The sequence below is a fragment of the Diuraphis noxia genome, unplaced genomic scaffold (genome assembly GCF_037042655.1).
Source record: "Diuraphis noxia isolate RWA-SAM2 unplaced genomic scaffold, SU_Dnox_SAM2 contig0005, whole genome shotgun sequence".
NCBI classification, from domain to species: Eukaryota; Metazoa; Arthropoda; class Insecta; order Hemiptera; family Aphididae; genus Diuraphis; species Diuraphis noxia.
Genome location: NW_028301715.1, coordinates 38,114,836 through 38,136,375, shown reverse-complemented (window position 1 = coordinate 38,136,375; position 21,540 = coordinate 38,114,836). Strand labels below are relative to the sequence as shown.

General features: G+C 29.8%; 1 protein-coding gene across 14 annotated transcripts in view; it reads left to right on the top strand.

The window, feature by feature from the left end:
• The window catches only part of Stacl (SH3 and cysteine-rich domain-containing protein), a 300,394-nt gene extending 282,381 nt beyond the window's left edge, over positions 1–18,013 (top strand). For 11 of the 14 annotated variants that reach the window (XM_089228324.1, XM_089228331.1, XM_089228330.1 and 8 more), the window contains 5 exons: positions 830–972; positions 1,184–1,266; positions 2,275–2,467; positions 11,570–11,735; positions 12,945–18,013. In XM_089228324.1, the coding sequence (XP_089084450.1) occupies positions 830–972; positions 1,184–1,266; positions 2,275–2,467; positions 11,570–11,671 (521 nt within the window). In that variant the 3' untranslated portion in view covers positions 11,672–11,735; positions 12,945–18,013. The remainder of the gene's footprint in view (positions 1–829; positions 973–1,183; positions 1,267–2,274; positions 2,468–11,569; positions 11,736–12,944) is intronic. The other 3 variants (XM_089228333.1, XM_089228327.1, XM_089228323.1) reach the window with 1 other exon arrangement.
• The last annotated feature ends 3,527 nt before the right edge of the window (positions 18,014–21,540 follow it).

Below are 21,540 nucleotides of genomic sequence, written 5' to 3'. Positions count from 1 at the left end.
CTATGCATATATAGTTGCCTCTCGAAGATATACACCACAATTAACGATTTAATATCATATTTATACTTCCATAAGTAAATCAAGTAGTCTTGCAGATTAGTGTGGTAAAATCACTCAAATTTATACTTGTTATGTTGATAATTATGATTGACGACGATTTATAAGAGTCCAAATCATATCATAGAATATTGAATGAAAATTGGAATTATTTTTTTTAAATCGAAAATAATCTAACCATCCACTCGGTGCCTCGACCATAAAAAATTGATCTATTGGTCATACATAAGTTATTGAGTTTAATTTAACTGAATTGAATTTCCATATTATCTATCATTTCATTATCATATATGATAATTCAACTTCGGTGGAATGTGATTGGACCAAAATATTTTTTATATACCTAAAAGTAAAACTAAAAGGAAAAGGAAATTATTGATGAATTGGCCCCGTAAAAAATAAGGAGCGTATTTGACCCGTGTCCAATTTAACGTTGGCGTCAATTCGTATAAAAATATTACCATCGACCTATGCGTGAGTTCGGGAGGCAACTATAGTATGATGCGCCCACGTCGTAGTGGCACATAAAAATATATTGTATTTATATCTATCCATATAATCATAATATACCTACCCACTATTGCTCGTTTACCTACACCATCGTTCCTGTACAACGATGACACATAATCGTGTCATCATCGTGTATTTTGCCACCGTGTCCCCGACATGTCGCGTGCGTTCCTCGTCGTACAACGACAACACGGTTTTCCATTAAATACTACTTGTTGATGTTACCGCCCGCCTTACGTTTGTTTTTCGTCCGTGTTTTCAGCTCCGTCTAGCCCGGTGCACAACCGGCGCCTACTGTCCACCAGGACCATACGGATGAGCTCGGTCGAGTTACCCGACGACAACGATAAGTCACTGTCGTCGGCAAGTACGTCTCCGTGCCCGTCGCCGGTGAGATATTCACAAGTACAGTATTACAATAATTATACACACAGCGCGCGTGCATAATGATTTCAATGTAGGTAATATGCGGTATTAACGTGATGCCGGTTAACGTTAACCAAAGTTAACAAAACGCAGTGCCTCGACTGTATAGACCTAAGATCGCGCGTTCGCAGTATACTCAAAGACATCATCACGCACTCTACCCAGAGATTTGTTTTCATCTTTTTTTCAGAAACCGCACAGGCTGTTACCGAATAATCTCTACGTGGTGCTGTACAACTTCAAAGCTCGTCGGGAAGACGAACTGGATCTGAAGTGAGTACCTACACTGCAAACATGACGAATAACTAGTTTCGAGATGTAATTAATCGTTATTAGCGATGAGAAAAAAAATATAAAATAACGATTTACATTCTGATTTATGATAAATTGTTATTATACTATTAAATAAATGTGACTCATATTATTGTGCAGCGCGTGTGTGACATTAGATTTTCAACAAAATCTAATTAAAATTAAAAATGTTCATTTAATTATAATTAAAATTTGTATTCTGATTTAATATAAATCCTATCCAACATAATAATGCCCTAGCTGCTTCGTATTCTTATAGTGAGCTTGAATCTGGTCGTTGAGATTAATGATAACTCTTTCGTAGACGTCTCGACTTAACGATTTTGCTGATTACCCGTTGGATTTCTCTCTTCAGGTCAGCCACTACATGAAGTTTGTTCACGTACATCACATTTTATTTTAGATATTCTCATAAAAATCAGTCTCATAGTATGATGTGAAATCACATTTAAGATAATTGCGCTTATCCCATGACCCGTGATATGTGGTATGTGATTCGTTCTATAGTGAAACCTTTGCTGGATATTATTTATCATTATTAAATCTAAATAATTTCTGATCGCAATTACAAACAACTTTGCCTTATTTGTGAATTTGAAACTTTTAAGAAACATGATTCTTCTGTCTTTACCAAAACGGTTGATCTAAGTAGTCGCCAGTCGGATGCAATAATGCTCTTATTTACTTTTTTTCTTAGTTTACATTTTTCTTTCATCTACGTATTCTACGTATTTCCATATTTATCTTGTGTAGTTATTCAAGTAAATAAAACATAATATTTTGAAGAATATATTTTATAAAATGTTTACGTCCCCCCCTCCTTAAAACTTATTTAATGCCACTTCGAGCACTGATTGTGAGCTTCGTATGTATCATGTGACACCGTTATACAGAACAAACGATATATAGATAACAATAATTTGAAAAAAATATTTTTTTAATCCAAGCTTGTTTGCTGTGTGTTTTTAGGGCGGGATACAAGGTGACCGTTATTGATACCTCGGACCCGGCCTGGTGGAAAGGTAAATGTTTCGGTCGCGTCGGTTACTTTCCGTACAATTACGTGACCAAAGTACAGCCCGGCGAGAGGCCGTGGCAAGTCACAATCAATTTACAGGTGTTGGACGTTGACAATAATCCACTCACATTGTTGAGAGACCAGGTAAGAGCCTAAGCTATCATCATTTACATATCATATTAGTTGTATTAATTGTATACCATGATGCGCATTCCACAACATTCGTGAAATGCTGATTCTCGTACTGCGGTCGTAGTTATATCATTATTTAAGGCTCAGATTTAAATGTATTTATTTGAAAAAAGTATTTATTCATACAATAAATACACATAAATATGTGCTAATAAATTTAAAATATGTGTTATCGTCAAAAAAAATTAATTATTATATAATAAAATATTAAAATGTAATAAAAATAATGATTAATTATCTTGATTGCAATTTATAACAACATGCAGTATTTTTAAACTTTCATATTCAAAGGATCGCCGACTCTATTGTAAAATTGTTTTATACTTTCGACATTATCTGTATAGGTTTTATATTAGTCGTTAAAACGAACAACGAACACAGATTAAACCCACAAAATACGCAATACAGTCTACTACTCATCGCAGTGTTTGCTCGTTTGTTGTGTAATAAAAATTTGTGAACTTTAAAGGGTTAAAATACCACAATAATATATCTTATATTTCAGCTTATAAAATAGATATATGATTTCAATCATTCTAAACTCTGAAGAAAATATGTTGGAACAGTAAAATATTGTCTAAGTACCTACGTAAGAAAAAATTGAATAATTATGAAATATGTAAAAATATGTAAAATCAAATATGGTTTTCTTTATCAAAAATCTTACGTAACGAATTTAAAGCTTTCCCAAGTGAGTTTATTATTCCATGGTGAAATATATATTTACAAATTAATCCAAGCCCTAATTATTTTTAATTATTATTAATGTCGAAATCTCACGTTCTTCAATGATGATATATTTTATAAATCGATTATACATTTGATTAATTATCAAACTATTTACATTGATGTTGCCTCTCGGCAATAATTTTTCAGTAAAAATTAATTTACCTTTTAATTAATCATAATAATTCATTATTTACAATCACTTAATGTTTTTTTCAATTTAACAGCTCCCCATCATCATTTTTACAGTCGTGTTATTAATTGATCCGCGTGTTGTACTCTTGTTCAAATAATTAAGCTTCTATTATTCTCCCCCTTCATATTCTTTTATCAACGAAAGTAATTTTATGTCGCTTATAAACAGTATTTCGCATGATAGTTTCTTTTCAATCTTTATAATCGAAACGCACAATAGATTAGTAAGTACACGTAAACCTATACAATAAATATGATTTTTGCTCTCTTTTTTTTATCATAAACCATTTTTTTACCAACAATATTGCTCAAATGAATTAATTTAATTAAAATAATATAACAAGAATCATATTAAGTTTTAAACATATTCTTTACGTTCCATTCCACTCTTCTTCTTATGCTAGTCACAATCACCCTATAGATCGTATATGTTTCGAAATTTCAATAATGTGTTGTAATCGTTAGTCTCTTCTCGCCGCTACTTATGTATATTTCTGGATCTAATTTTGTATTATCTGTGTCCATTTTAAACTACTTACTTTTGCTAATTATTATATAAGTATTTAATATTGTACTCTTTCTAAATTGAACATTGGACGTAAATTGATTAAAATAAATAAATTAAATTAAAAAATTGACATTACAACAACTATACGTCGTGTGGTATTATGAACGAACATAAATCCTGCAAAAAAAATATAATTATGATTTATCAGACTCTGGACGCCTATCGCAGTTTATCGTAAACTACTGTACCTACTTCTATATCGCGGATTATACGTCGTGTAATATTATATATACAAATTTAAATACATTATCATCCCTCGTATAACGGTTGTACAGGTACCACAGCTATACGATAACCATCAAAACAATTATCGCGGGGACTTAATATTATTATACGTTTAAACTGCTGTGATTGTATTTATATTGTGTGCCTATACTCAAAACATTATTTCCAACACATTCCCTTATGGCCCATTACTTTACATCTAACCTCATAATATATTATTGAATTCTGATATGTATACGCCACACGCGTATATATTATATAGGTTATCGAAATGACACAACATTCGTTTTGAACCTACACCGTCCCTATATTACGCTATAACGATCATATATTGACAGTTGAAATCTATTTATTTCTGTTCATACCGTTTGTGTTTATAATATATTATAACATAGCACCTACCATCAAACACACAATTAACACCGATTTTAATTAAAACGTTTTCAAACATTTGCTTGTATCTAATACATTATCTACGACGAAAAAATATATTTCACATGAACAATACATTATTCGGTTTTGGATCCCATAAAAAAGAATTAAAAAATTATATTCAATGCTATGTATGTTTTTTTTCCCAAAATCACGTCTCTTGAGAGTAAAATTAAGAAATTGCGCGTATTAAAACTATTCACGCATAATAGACTATAATTCGCGTCAATTTTAACAAATTGTATTGCACAAAAGTCTATTTTCAAATTTCTTTTTTGTTGAATTTTTGAGAAAACCATGAATGAGAATTGGTGAGAACTATCATGGTATGCAACTACAATAATTGCTTTTAACAAAACTTGACTAATTGTAAGCAAACAAAAAAAAAATCATAAAATGGTATTTAAATCACCTCTATCAAGCGTTGGAGTGAGCGTAATCAAAGTGTGACAAAAACCGATTTCATTAGAAAACTAATTAAAACCTCAACAAAGTCAACAACAAAATTATTGTAGTTTTCTATAAATTGTTTGCAACTTGTGTCGAAAATTACTTGTAGATACCTAACATTTAATATTTACTTATATTTATATACGAATCAATGTAGCATTAAATATGGTACTACTAAAATTGATCACTACCCTTCTAAACGCAATAGTCACATTAAACATTTAAAATAAAAGTTTAATAACACACACACACACACATTAACCCTAAATCAATAAATTCTTCGCTTGTTATAGATATAATATAGATTTAAGTATAGGTTTATGCTCTATATTATAATAACAGTACCTCAATAATGGCAATAAGCAAACTATGAACATATTATTGGTACATTTGATTTGAGAATGGGTCCAATCATTTTACGCATTGAGTCAATTTTATTTACCTAAATGCTTGGTCATAACCAAATAAATTCTGTAGTTGACCCACTTCGGGTTATTATTAGGTAACAAAATCGTTTTTATCAAACATAACCTGATTAATTGTACATAATGTCTAAATGTTTTTCTGTCAGGCTTTTATTTGAACAGCACATTTAAATAAATAAAATAAAAAGTTATTTCACTATACAATTTGTCAACATAATTTAATTTGATCATGTTGTAATATCCTAAGACTAAAAAGTCGAATCTCGATTTTCAATACCTGAAACAAAAGAACAAAATCCAATTATGTAACACTGTTTTACTGCAGCGACGAACATACCGGAATGTAAAAAAAATATTCAAAAGATAAGTAAAGGATTGCTATTATTTTAGTAATTTACTGTTTGTAAATGAAGCAATCTGTATTCAAATTAGGTTATGAAAAAACTGCAATCTAGTTATTATATTAAATATAAATGAGCGTGTGTGTGTACGATTGGGGGACCCGTGTTTTTATAAACGTCACTTTTTATCGTCCAAAATCTATGTTTTATATTATTATGATATCTAATTTAGTATTTACCCTTCGACATACGACATTGTTAAAAAATAATATCGAATCACAAATAACTTTACTGCATTGGCTTTATATTTTAAAATATTTCTTCCAATTCCTTCCAATAACATTGTATTATTTTCCTATACATCGTTAAAATATGTTTTTAAATTTTTACTTTAATTAGAACAAAATTGTTGTTTTTTCTGTTTTTAGACTTTTAAAGTCTCTTTTTACACACAATACATACATACATATTTATATATATCGTATATACTTACTCTAATTGGTATAGATTATACTTTATACGACAGTAGTTGTAATTGTATCCGTCTATATAACTCGTAGGCCGTTGCCATTGTTACAAATCACCATTGTTTCCAGCTTCCAAATTCCATATTGTATTGTTATTGAATTAAGTGGTGAAAACATTGGAAGTTAAATTTAAAAACATGTATTAAATAAAGTTGTTTTAAGTAAAATTTTAGCAGGTTTCAACATAATTTCTTGAAAATATATTGATAATTGACCAACTCTTATGATTTAAATGCATAAATGGATTTTTGCAATTTAAACACTAGTGTAAATAATTGTACTTTAATTATTTCGGCGTTGATAAATGATATATTTTGTAATTTTGATTCTATTTAATTGTGAGCCCGTAAATCATTTAACTGTGGGGTAATCACATGGCATTAATAACGTATAATATATGCTCTTCTTTACTCGGTTATTTCACATTTTCTCTAATAAAAAATAGCAAAAAGTATTTATGTACAGATTTTTTTTATGTTGATGAATAATTGAATAACAAACAATTTGTTTTAGTTAATACATAAAGTCTAACACATACATATTATCACTTTATACAAGAATCCGGACCATAAATCAGTAGATACAATATAATATATAATTGAAATATACGACTTGCAAATATTCCGATTAATAAACGTCGTCATTATATCACGCGTTTCAATCGAATTTAATAACAACCTTTCATCAGGCGATGCAATTCGTAGATTAGAATCGTAAATATTTAATTCTTGAAATATTTTTTATTCCGTTTGACGCAACCTTGAATTTCCCACTTATTTTATAGGTAATAATATTGTTAGGCGTGGCACTTGTTTACGTACATACCGGGTAAATACGCGACTAACCAACTCCTGCGACTGCATTGTTTCGCGGTTAGGTTTTATCGATTTCGTACCGTTCTGTGATTATGATATAATATAATTCGTTTTTCGTCAAATTAGTGAGATAGGTTCGTAGCGGGAGCGCATCATTGTATGAAAACCTTTTTTTTGTTTATTACTCACTATGTTATATTATATACATAATATGTACGCGGAAATTTTTGTTTTTTCGTTTCCTTGAAAATTAATGTACTTATATTATAATTTAGTTGCATAAATAATATTCTATGACGTCACTTCAATAGTAATGATGATAATAATAGATTGGTAAAAATATAATTGGCTCGACGGCGAAAAAATAAAGCGATGGTTATAAAAGTAACAAAATGTGAAAATTTGCGGACGAATATATTTCTCGAATTCAATAGGTGCCTATAGTATAATTGTAATATAATGGTATACTGGTAAAAGTACCTCTACAGCATCTCATTCATTTGGTCATCGTGTGATAACGATAAACGAAAGATGGTAAAAATTCTTTTGACGGACAAACGATTTCAAGATGTCTACTATTTTAAAAGTCAAGAGTAAACAGAGTTTTGAAGTTCTCCACAAATACCAGAAAAAAAAACAATCAGTGAATTTGATATTTCTAAACGAACAACAGTTTTTTCTACTTAATTCAAACCAGTTGTCGTACTACATCTATTGGTTTGTTTGCGATGTTTGATATTCGAACATACCACATTTGTGCTGTTTGACTAACTACAATTTTCTCCGCTCATTTCAAACAGTTTTTGGTCTTTTAAGATTGTCTGATGTTCGATATTTATACACACCATGTTAGAACACAGAAATCAGATATTCGGAAAATATAGGGAAGAAACCATTTCGAAAATTTGTACTGTTTGATGGTTTTTTTTTTTTAAATATATGCCTATTATATATACATGTACATTTTACAACATAGAGACAAACCTGCTGCAAAAAATATAACATAAATACTTAACATACCACATACGATTCATATTATTATATATATATTTTTATCATATTAATTATCTTATATATATATCTTTTTTGTTTTTCTTTATTATGCTTTATAATCCTTATGTAAATTAAAATTAAATTATACTATGTATTTCTAAAACGCCAATAACCCTGGCAGTTGAGGTGTATTTCTAAATAAAAAAAAAAAACATTTTACAACAGTAATAAATAATGTCAAATCTTATCTCGTGAGTGATGCGTACATAATACATTTAAACTTGGAGCCACCGTACCTCGGTGGATGCTGTTATCAGACACTTTGTGTATAGTATCGTATTGTGTTTTCACATGTTGAACCGTGCCAAACGTTACAATAATAATGAGGTATCTTTACCCAAGATTGTTCACGTTTTGCAGCGTTCCACTGCGTCACACTAGAAATACGCTAAGCGAGGTCAAAAAATAATAAATTCCGTGATATTGTTATAGTTTAAGAGGAGTAAGTATGATAAACAATTAAAATTTTAATTACGTTTCATTTTTAATCAAAATAATAAATTAAATTAAATTAAACAAAATTATTAAAATTACTACAACATAACCATATACTTCATTTTTTGGTAAAAATAAAACTGCTGTCATTAATTAAAGCTCAACGTGTTACACTAATTTAATTAAAACATTCCAAATTTGAATGAAAAATAATTAAACGCAAGGTTTGATGATTAGGACTTTATATTATACATATTATTATTGTACCTAATTTAAATTATCCTGGTATAATAATTATACCTTTTATTTTTTATTTTAATTGTTTTTTTAGACATAAAACATTGAGCTATTCGCCACCAAAAAAAAAAAAGTTTAACATAGAACGACTATTAGATTTAGTTTTATATTTAGTGGTGGAAACCCTTTCCCCGAATACCCCTTCATTTTACCAATCATCGTTATTCGTTCAATGCTATTCTAATCGTTTTTGAAATATCGCAATCGAATAATACAATTTATATTAAACAGTAATTTATCCTTTATCGTTGTATGACAATAGTTTTAGAACGCAAACGAATTAGCCGAAAATAGTAAGTCACTTTGACCTCTCCAAAATTCGCAACTAACCGTTTTCAGCCGTCAATTGCACAAGCAACCGAAAACACTGAAAATCAATTCCATCGAGAGGGCAATATGCTAGGCGTCCATTACATATCACACAACTTCAGTTACCCAAATTACCCAGACCCTGGCACGTTTCCGGGTAAGTGGAATAATAATTGGGCATATTGATAATAATGGTTTGTCAGGATTGACATCTCATGGATTTTGTTTTATTTTTCCTTCAGTCGTTTGAAATGATAGTAAGTTACTAAGAAACAGACATGTCATAACAAAATATTAAATTACATACGAATAGGTAGGTGTATTTTTACAACTTGTAAGACTAAAATAGCACAAGATTACGTCGGTCAATATATTAATATAATTGAACATTTCAATAATATATTATATATATTATATATTATTATTATTATTATGTTGTTGTTTCTACGCAGTAATGTACCACTATTGCCTATACACTGCGCCGTGATACACTATCGAAAAACTGTTGACTTGGATCATCACATTGACACAGCTATTCCGTAATATTACGTTATAATATTATTCGTCGTATAATGTATTACTGTTTTTTATTTTGAGAAGTTGTGAATCAACGATTATATTTACTACCAATTGCATTGAAATCGATTTTATATAAGTGGCGTTCGGTTAAGTACAGTATAGGTAGTCAAGAGATGTTAAAAATGTCGCCAATGATGAATAATTATTTCTAGTAGAATTACAACAGTCGTCTTTTTTTAAAAATGAGTTCATATACTTAATAATATATTGGTGATGGCAGTATATTAAATCTCAAAGAATACAGTTTTCTGATTTACTACTAAAATAAAAAATTGCAGCTCAATAACATAAATCGATTTTGCTTGACACGAGGTTATTGGCGCTACTGCGCATATTCATCGAATTTTGTTTTGTTTACAATCTTTTCGTCAAATTATCTTTAGTAGACATTTAAATAAATCGACTGTGAAAATCTTAAAATAACACGAAGAAATCCAAAATACGGAATATTCAATCTGAAAAGTAGGTTTGAAAGAATCTTTTTATGCACTATTTTAAATTAACATTTTAAAACAATAAAAAAAAACCTCAGATGGCTATAGCAACCTATACTCGTAATATGTATCTTCTGTTTATGTAAAATATGTCTTGAATGACTAATCAGCCGTACAGCCAAAACTATGATATACTATAGACTTTAAACGTTCGTAGTTCCCCGTACCACTATATGTAACAATGGACTGAGAAAATTTTTTTCAAATTGGGATCTTATAAAAATGACCCATCCAAGGATTTTGTTTTGGCAAATGGAAATATAAATATTTTTTTTGTATTTATATGTATTATGTAGACAATTAATTAAAAAAAAAATATCGTTGGATATTATTCAACATTATCGACATTCGTATAAACTATTTGGAAGTCGAATAAATAAAAAAAATTGAGTATGATCTTAATATAACGTATGAAAATGAATGTTTTTATTTGTCTTCCGCATACTCAAAAAGTACTGGATCGTTTTCAATAAATGTAATATTATTAGATTCTTTGAGACTTGTGGGATGTTTCCAACCCATATAAAATATATCGCTAATTGTTAGTTACAATTTATATTCGTTTTGGTTTACAAAAGTTGAATATTTTTTGATTTATTTTAAAGGCGGTCATTAGCCTGTAACCAATATCTGCAGAATATATTACTATTATAATTATTATAAAAATAGTAAAAATATGGTTTTAGATATATTTAATACTTTTGAATACAAAAATTACAATGATAACTTATATGATTTTCTTTATCCTGGAGGACATATTTTTTTTATGTAAACAATAATCATTTGCCATAAATACGGATTATTAAAAAGTGGAAAACCATAAAATTGATCATTATTGTAGTAATCGCGTTCGAATAATATATATTTCAACTGAAGCAAAACTGACAAATATAAGAAGATCGATTAATTTTAATCGCGTATGAAGTTGGGTAATACAGCTAGTATTTTATATAATTTATTCGTATAATACATAATATACAACTAAAATAATAATATCCTTTTAAATAAAAACGTAATTTTGTAAATATGTTTCTGATACTGGTGTGAGGACATAATCACCATAACAATCATGTCGTATTATTATGTGTACATTACGTGCGCCTACTTAGAATATTCACCTCGTGGACCCCGGCCAGCTGCGATAACAATATCTGACACGTTTTGTATGTTTGTTTACAAATAGATCGTTATCCAGATCGGCGAAGGACCAGACGGTTCAGTAATGATCCGAAACGCAGAGAACAAACAGGGCATGTGTCCAGTGAAGTTCCTGCAGGAGGTGTGACAATCGGGTGAGCGATACGTGACGCATCGCTTTTCTATGTCTCGACGTCCTTTCTTGAGCCCCTGTAAGTATACATAATTCATAATATTATATTTTATATGTTCACTAGTTGTACGGTGTGATTCACCAAGAATTCTCGCGTTTATTTTCTTCTATATCATCATGAAGTTATTTAAAAGTGACTTTACAGAATTTTCAAGTATATCACTTTCTTACAATTATTTTACGATTAAATAATAATATAATATATTAGTGGCCAAGCAAGTTTGATAAATCGCCACCATCATTACGTCTTGTACGCACAAATTATGTTTCTTCTGACGTATGCCAATAGATCATTGCCATTTCCCGTTCATATTTTTATCTATTCTATAATATTATATGCTCTTATGTATATGTGTTATGTATACTATAATATAAATATTTTTTCTTGTTTATCAAACTTAAAATATATCAACATATTACATGCATGTTATATTACAGTTTTTTTACATAAGTATATAATTTATTAATAAAAGTAAATATAATGTAGCACTAACATTATACGTAATACGTGCCACAATATTCGTAATGATAGTCAATATAATGTCATATAATGACTGATATAGCACGTTCTTGTAATCATCCCTCATACCACTTTTTTGGGCGCAACAACAATAAATCAAGTTTTGTGGCTTTGCATGTATTATACAAGTCTTATAGACGAAACTAGATAGTCACGTATACTACGTATAGAGAGATTTAATTTCGACTAGAGGGCTGGGAATAGTCGGCATCGAATGTTAATATATTGTATGATATATAATAGGTACCTGTGAGAAGGAAATATCGATAAATTCCTTCGCGAAGAAATTGAAAATCGATCAATGGTGATTATATTAATTTTATATGCGTCAATACACGTATATGAAAATAATATATTATATTTGCTTATTCAAATTTCTCGTATCCGGGACGATTGCGAATGATTCTAATTGTTATAACGTATTACATATAATATTATATACCTACATAAGGCTAACCATATATACGTTTTCCGAATACAATACGAGCTGACGCCTATTTAAAACTTTCAATCTGGCCTCGAGGAAATACAGACGTATACAGTGCGTTAAGTGTCATCAAAACCCAACGTCTCGTCTGATCCCGCCTGTCGTTTAATAATCTACGCTCACTTGTTATATACCTATTGTTCTACTATAAATCGTAGTCTATGCATATAATATATTATTGATATCATCTCACATTCATTTGTTTTTTTTTCCCCCAACAGCTTTGCCCTCGGACTACGAGAGATACGACGACGACCGGCCCTACGGCCGTCGACATTCCAACTCGCAGAATCGACCGCTGTTGGTGATCGGTCAACGTTGAATCAATCCGCGACGCCGAATTATACACACACACTTTCATACAAATAGTTACATTTACACACACACATACATACAGAAACACACTAGTGCGCACACACACACACACATCATATATATGGATATATATGTGTATTATCATATACAAACACATAAACAGGTACCGCGGTTTTCTACCCCCCTTGCGACTGAAAAAACTAGCTCCCTCATCCACTCCACTACCTTTTTCCATCAGCAGACTACAACCGGAGTTGTTAAATTACATCCCCACCGTCCCTATCAATTTCTACTTTGCTGTGTACAACACACATATGTGTTATATATTTACGCCGACGAGATTCTACGAAAATATAGTAATTCTCCATGTTGTACCTGCTCGTTGTGCTTGTTTGTGTGGCGTGTATGACGTGTGTGTGTGTTGTTGTTATTGCTTATCCAATCGATTTATATAAAACTGTATACCCTCTTCATACTCTTACCACCACTATATATTATATTATGTTCTATATACCTATTCGATGACTCATCTTCGTACCCATACACATATATACATTTATGTAAAACTTCTATTTTATACGTGAACACACACATAATAATACAAATATTATATGTTAAGAAAATAAAAATTACGACCAATTTTCTTGAAAAAAAAAAAAAACAAAGGAAAAAATGTATTATTCTAGCATATTATTATATGATCTCTCTGTAGTAACAATAATATATTATAGTCTGCAGAGAAAACCGCACTCGTACAGGTGTGTAAAATCATGAAACATAATCATTTTGTAAGCCTATAAAACAATATTTTAACATAATATTCATATAATTATATATTATATTAGTTATATATATATATATATATTATATTTGTATAACGGCCTAAATTTGGATTGTGTTTTACAGGCTGTTCACACTTATAATTTTTTATATATTTTTTTTTTTTTAGAAAAAGAATTATTAACAAAACATATTATTATTTCAACCAGACACTTAGGTATTTACCTAATACTATTGGCTATAATAATCGTTTAGCTATGCTATGTGTAAATTACATTTTGTCGTACGCTAAGCTATATATTATAATATATACATATAAAAAAAAATATATATAATGTTATTTCGTGATTAAAACTATTAAATATTAATAATAATAATAATATATATAATATATAAAAAAAATATTATATTTATTATACCTTACGCCAAGTAATACTTTTTTGTGCGTCGCTCGTTTCGATAGAGGTACTAAACTATATAATATTATTTAATAATAATAGGTATTATATATTAAGTTTAAAAAAATGTTTGAAAGATAAAAATATTTATACATTTAGGGTATCTCGCGCGTCCCTGCCTTGACCCAAATTAAGTTTTTAAAAAAACAATCTTCGACTGCTGTTTATAATAGTATAAATATATGCATATTATGTAATATTTTATAATTATATATAATATGTTGGTACTTAAGGTATGATATACGTTAATAATAATTATACGCTACTCTCCGCCCGATAGCTTTTGAGCTTTTGATACCCGTCCACACTACACAAACAGACACACACATACACATGTTCACTAATGTCCTAAACAATTATATTATTACGAATGATCTATGTATGCACAACGTTTATATCTTATGCCGTGTCGAGAAACATTTATAATACTAATTTCACTATGCCTGAGAAAAAAAACAATAACCCATTATCTTTATTTACTATGTTATCGTTTAAGTTATTCGTACATGATAAAATATAATACTGTAAAGTTAATTATAAATAATGCTATCCTCCACATATATTATATATTCAACGATACAAGATATTAGTGCAACTGTACAAGCACAATATAACGTAAAATCCGAAAGTTTTTCACTCGTTTTCGGCGAACCACGGTTGTTATAGGCGATATGCGCGTGACCAGACAAGGTAACTGATCTTCACTTTACACTCGACCTACCAAATCAATCGATAGGTATATGCGCTGTACCAATCCATCACAGACACGTTCAAACTTGTTTTGCAGGTGGATCTTTAAAACTATTCCGCGAGACTACCGTTTCGTTACCCTATAACGAAGAAATTCTAGAATACAATATTCTATTCAGATAATATAACTCACCAACCACCACCAGAACATAAGTTTGGTGACTCGTAGACTATTCGTTTTGAGGTATAAATAATCTCTTGCTATAAAACTAACGTGCTTAACAATGCCCTGGTGCTTGTGTGTTTTTATAATCTATGTAATGCGGTATTCCTTTTTTTGTTAAGAACATTCGAGATTATAATAAATCTTTTAATTCGATATTTTTTTACTCTTATGTGGCCAGTTTTTCACGTTAGTCGTGCATTGTACCGCTTTTGAGGAGATCTGCTTTACACAGCTAGGGTACGAATAAAAAACCCATCTCAATCAACCGTTACGGTACGGTAGATACTTTAATGGTCAAGGAACCATTTCCAATCGGTATTATATACAGTATACACCGTAAAACGTTATTGACAACATCTACGATCCAAAAAATATTTTATATTGAATAGAATATTCGCAACAAAAATACCATCGTCATTAGAATTAACTTTCGTCGAAGAAAAAAAAACACTACGAATGCTAAATAATCGTGAAAAAAACGGTTAAGTACTAAGATAAATATAAAAATACACATCAATATATTATTAACATAGGTATTAAAAACCTGACACACGTACACAAAAATGTGCCTAATTCATATTTTACTGCATAGGAATTGATAATTCTAATCAAATATCGTCCCAAACTTTATTCCGTTTGGTACATAATGACAAAACATATAGAAAACCTATGAAAAGGTTAGCCACAGCCCAATTTCTAAGTCACAGCGTAACAATATCACTTATATAGGTTATAATAGCTATTAGTGTTTTATTAATGTATAATACCAAGTGCATTTCTCATCGAACACATTTTCTTGCCACGAATTACGCATAGGTACCTATATTACCTAGCCGCATAATAGTGGTGTTGACCTCGAAATATTTACTCCAGCCAATATTAAATTAATTATTTCTAAATAATATATAAACAACACGAATTGTTTAGTCATCTTAGTTTTCGTGTTAATTATATACGTTTAATGGTCACATGTAGTGGATGCTATAAAATATCAGCCACATCTCTCTTCCTCTACCCCGCCACCGATAAAATCATTCTACATCCACTGCGACTAAGTCTTAAAGTAGATAGGTATATAATATGATATAGATAACCAAGGTGAGAATTTTATGACAAATGGGTACCTAGTGTGGAAGCAAAAAACTATACACGGCCCGTGTGTACACTGCAGCCAGAACAATATAATAGGTAATAATAATAACATATTATTATCCATAACTCTTACATGCGTGCAACGATATTTTAGTAAATTTATTATAAAAACGGCGCCCACAGTAGCGTATATATTATATTATACGTACCTATATCGTGTCTGTGCGTATATGATTATACTACAATATTATTTTATACGCATATAGATATAGGTGTACTATTATAATAGTATACCTATATTACAATATTACCGTTCGCAGCAGTCACTCTCACCTGAACATTGTATACCTCGTTACCTATATACAAAAATATGCTTTCGTTTTATAAAATATTATATATTATTATAAAAAAATAATTGTGTAAGAAAAAAAACCACTAATGCTAAATGATACAAAATGTATATTGTATGTTACATAATGATGATAATATATTATGTATTATTCGTTTGTAATTCTTTACCTAATTATAATTTTTTTATTATTATTATGTTTCTACGTTGAATTCTGTTGTATTAATTTTTTTTTTCTCATGTGCATAATATAATATTAATAATAACCACATACGATTCGGCTGCACGAGTTACGTGATGTGGTTTCATTCTCTGCGGCCATCGTAGACTTATATATATATTATATGATATAGGTGCATATATAATACATTATTTATACGCCTATTGAACAATCGTATAATTAAGTATGTTATGTATACACTTACTCGACGCCCTTCCACTTGTCAGCTTTCAGCGCACACGTAACGTCCATGTAATATATTACCAGCTGTAATGTGCAGGGTGGTTCGTGTGCGCCGCGATAAATGTCTTAGAAAATTGTAATTGAGAAATAATGTTTTTGAAATAAATATAGGTAATAATACAGACGACATTATTATGATCGTAATCGTATAATGTGGTATTCTCGCGAATGCAATGATGAAAATAATGATTGTGGAATGTCCCTACCCGTTATTACCCTACCGATACGCCGCGATACGGACACGCTTTAATTAAAACTATAATATAATGAGTCTAAATATGGAAACCACTCGTTTTATTTTTCGCCCGTCGACCGGACATACCGATCGAAACGGCTGACGTGAACCAAACCAACGCGGATATTTCCGTACATGATAATAAATCGTTCGTTTCGTAAACAAACTGCTAACGTGCGTGAATACTGAAAATCCCGTAAGACCAGTGAAAGGAGGAGGGCGTATGGTAAAATTGTGATCAAAAATCGATTTTTTTTTTCGCCCATTATAATGATAATAATATTAATATGTAATTTGTTATACGATCGTTGTTGTTCATATTTTATGGAATATAATATATTATATTATATACGTATATTATGTACACGTAAATATTATTATTATTGCTACTATTATCATTTGTATGATTTGTATTGATTTAATAATATATATTATATTTTACACAAAAACACACTCACACACATATTCACACATACACACACACACACCCTCGTGTTAACGATTGTATAACCTATTTGTTAAATGTATAATAATAATTTATGTAATGATTATATATATATATATATATGATATTTATATATATATTATATATTGTGAGATATGGCATACGTTGCACTCAGTAAATTTACACGTTGATGATTTATAATAATATCATGTTAAATAAAATATATTATATATGTTATACACGATAATATTGCACGGAAATCTAACAACAACAAAAATACAATAATAAAAACAATTGTATAACGAATCAAAAATAAAAATCACCAGAGTATTAAGAAAACACACTCATAAGTATGGCTATTAATATGTTAACATATATATTATTATATTAATAATATATAGTTAATTATACGTTTTAATATATTATTATACATATTCATTAATTTCCGATTAATGGATATAATAATACTATACTTATCCGTTCGAAATTTAATTTATATACATCGAAATCATCAGGAGAAGATATCGCTTTGGAGAACGTATAAAAATTGTATGCTGTGCCAAAAAAAAATTCAACAATTATGGCAATAGGAATGGTAAAATCTTAATATTATGTGAAACTAAAAACTTCAAAAATAAATTTTTTCAAAAACGTCGATTCTATTTGAACAATTGAGTGTTTACGCTTAAAAAATAATTCAAATAATACAATCCATCAATTCGCCATCTAAGAGTGATTACTATTACTATTAAATATTACCCATAATAGCTAGCATTTAACAAATATACAATTAATCATTTATAGGTAGGTTCTAGTTGTAGTTGCTTTCTGTCCAGCAAAAAAAAAAAAATAATAATAATAATAATAACTCTATATCTACGAAAATTTGGAAAAATGTTTATTTTACTTTTAATCTAGTGCTTATACAATCTGTACATAAAAAAAGCACAAGAAGCATTTATGCTTACAGATGATATATGTATATATATTTTATTATTTAAAGATTTCCTGACAATGATCATCTTAACTTAGGGATACAGAAGTAAGTTCTTGACATTATTTTGTATATCAGCTCATGTTTGGTATAAGTAAGAACTAAGTTTTTTTTATATACAGAACAAAAAACTATCACACAACGAAGTGATTTAACAATTATCCAATTACACAATTAGATAAATACAACATACAAGTTTATTAATTTAAGATGTGGTGACTCGTGAGGACGACCACGTTGGAGTCTGAGATTAATTGGACGGATATTCAGTCTATAATACAGCGGACCGGACCACTTGCTTTTTGCAATTGACTGAAGAAACTCATTGATAGTTCCTTAATATACTCTTTGATGACTGGTAATTTAAAATCTGTGTGAAGTGCATCATTTCGAACAAATCAAGTGGCATTTGAGATTATGTACTTGTAGGACTTGTTTTAGATTCTGAGCGGAGCGATGAATGTATTGATTTTACCATGATGTGTGTTTTTTTTTTTGTGTCTGTCATCACATTTTGGGGCAGTAAAAGTGCTTCGATTTTTGACTTCAGTACCTCGTTCGATCAGAAAGTGAATCTAGTTGGTACTTTGAGGGGTCAAAAGTCAAAAATTCTTAATACTTTTCTAAATAATCGAGAAAAACAAATTAAAAATTAAGGGAAAAACGGGAAATTTTACGCATACTCGGTTTTCTACAAAATCGATCTTGGTTTTTGATGTAACTTTAAAACAAATGACCATAGATACGTGAAATTTTCACCGAATGTTAATATAAGTACCTTTATTCTATACACCATGAAGTTTTTAAAAATTTTAATTTAAGTTTAACTATTCATAGGTATATGCAATTTTTAATCATTATTAGTTTTTTTTTAAATTAAAATCGATAAAAATTTATTTTTAGGTAGAAAATCTCAAAAATTTAATACAAGGCTCTTAACATATTATTACAATAGCAGTTGAAAAGAGTTTTTGTGTAACTCTAAAACAAATGACTGCAGATACTTGAAATTTTGACTGAATGTTTATGTAGGCATTTTCTATATTTGATAGAATTTTCAAAATATTTAGATTGGTTTTGAGCTGTTTACTGACATTTTAATTTTTCAACTTTTTTAGTTTTTTTTTCTATAAATATCGATAAAAAATTATTCGTTTGGTAGAAAAGCTTTAAAATTTAATACAAGGCTTCTAACCCATTTTATAAATAGCAGTTGAAAAATAAAATAAATTCAAAGTCACAATTCTTTTTACAAGCATTCAAAGTTTGAATTTTGACAATATACGTAAAAATCACGAAAATTCGTAAATTATTTTACGCTAGAAATTCATTAAAAATTTGCCTTTTATATCTTAGAATTTAAAATTTTCTATAACACTCCTTACACATTTGTACAATAGCAGGCGAAAAATAAAAGAAATATATTGGCACAATTTTTTTTACAAGCTTTCAAAGTTTGAATTTTGTCAACATATGTAAAAATCACGAAATTCACGAAAATTCGCAAATTATTTTAAACTAGAAATTCATAAAAAAAATTTTTTTAAATCTAAGATTTGAAAATTTTTAATAATCTATAATATATCCTAGACAGATAAACCGTCTTCGCTCGGAATCGTTTTTCGTATACAATGATATAATATCATTGGATTCAAATTTAATTCCATCCATTACAGTAACTCACTTGTAACCTACTGTACAGCAGAGCGACATCCACGACTTATCCGCTTTTTTTTTTTTTGTGAGTCATAGCACATTGACCCCAGACCAAGGCGGCATATAAGATTAGAGGACAAATGATTTGTTTATATAATAGTAATGAGCACTTCCAACTTAATTAAGTTTGACGATTAATTAGTGTGTAGGGTATAGTATTTTTAAACGTTGGTAACCTTGCTGTAATTTGGAAGATATGTGTGGATTCCAGGTGAGTTTTTTTTATCTAATATTACTCCAAGGTATTTTATATTATGATACCAAGCTATATTTTGTCCTTGAACTTTAAGGTGTTGTATATTGTATATATGTTGGGTATACATAGAGTGAAAAGAACCGCTGAGCTTTTCGATAGTTTGAAGACTATTTTCCAACTCTTTGACTTTGGATGTTATCTGTTACCTTTTCTACTTTATCAGATTGTTGTATATGGGTGAGTGTGTATGTAGGCAAGTATGTATGTGTGTACATATATATATTATGTATACATGTATGTACGTAGTGTGTATGGAGGCTTGCATATAAACGCTCAGTTGTGTTGACTCAGGGGAAAATGAGTGTGTGACCATTTTGGTTCTCACGATGGCCTACGTGACCATTTCGGCTGGGTCAGCACATACCAAAGTCCCCGGGACAGACCGTTGCGACGGGCCCGGGCGGTGCCCGAGAGGCAGTCGAGTGAAGTCTGATGAGAAGAGTGAACGACACCAGCGTTACTCTGCAAAGCATCTTTTAAGTTTTATTACAGAGCGTCACGTATATCTTAATCAGAGCCTCTCATAGTATTAATTTATCAGTGTTAATATTTTATTCATTTATATTCTATACCGTGTTTAATTCAATAAATCGTTAAGTATACATCTATTCAATCCTCGTGTTTCTACATTGTACACCAATACCCAAACTTTGAACGTCATTCGACGGTGGACTACACTTCATTGGTGGCAGCGGTGGGATCTCTAAAAGGGAAAAATTGTCGTAATTTATTTTGCGATAGTACAATTTTGGAGATCTCTAAAGAACCTACGTAAGCTACCGCCGTCTGAATTCAATC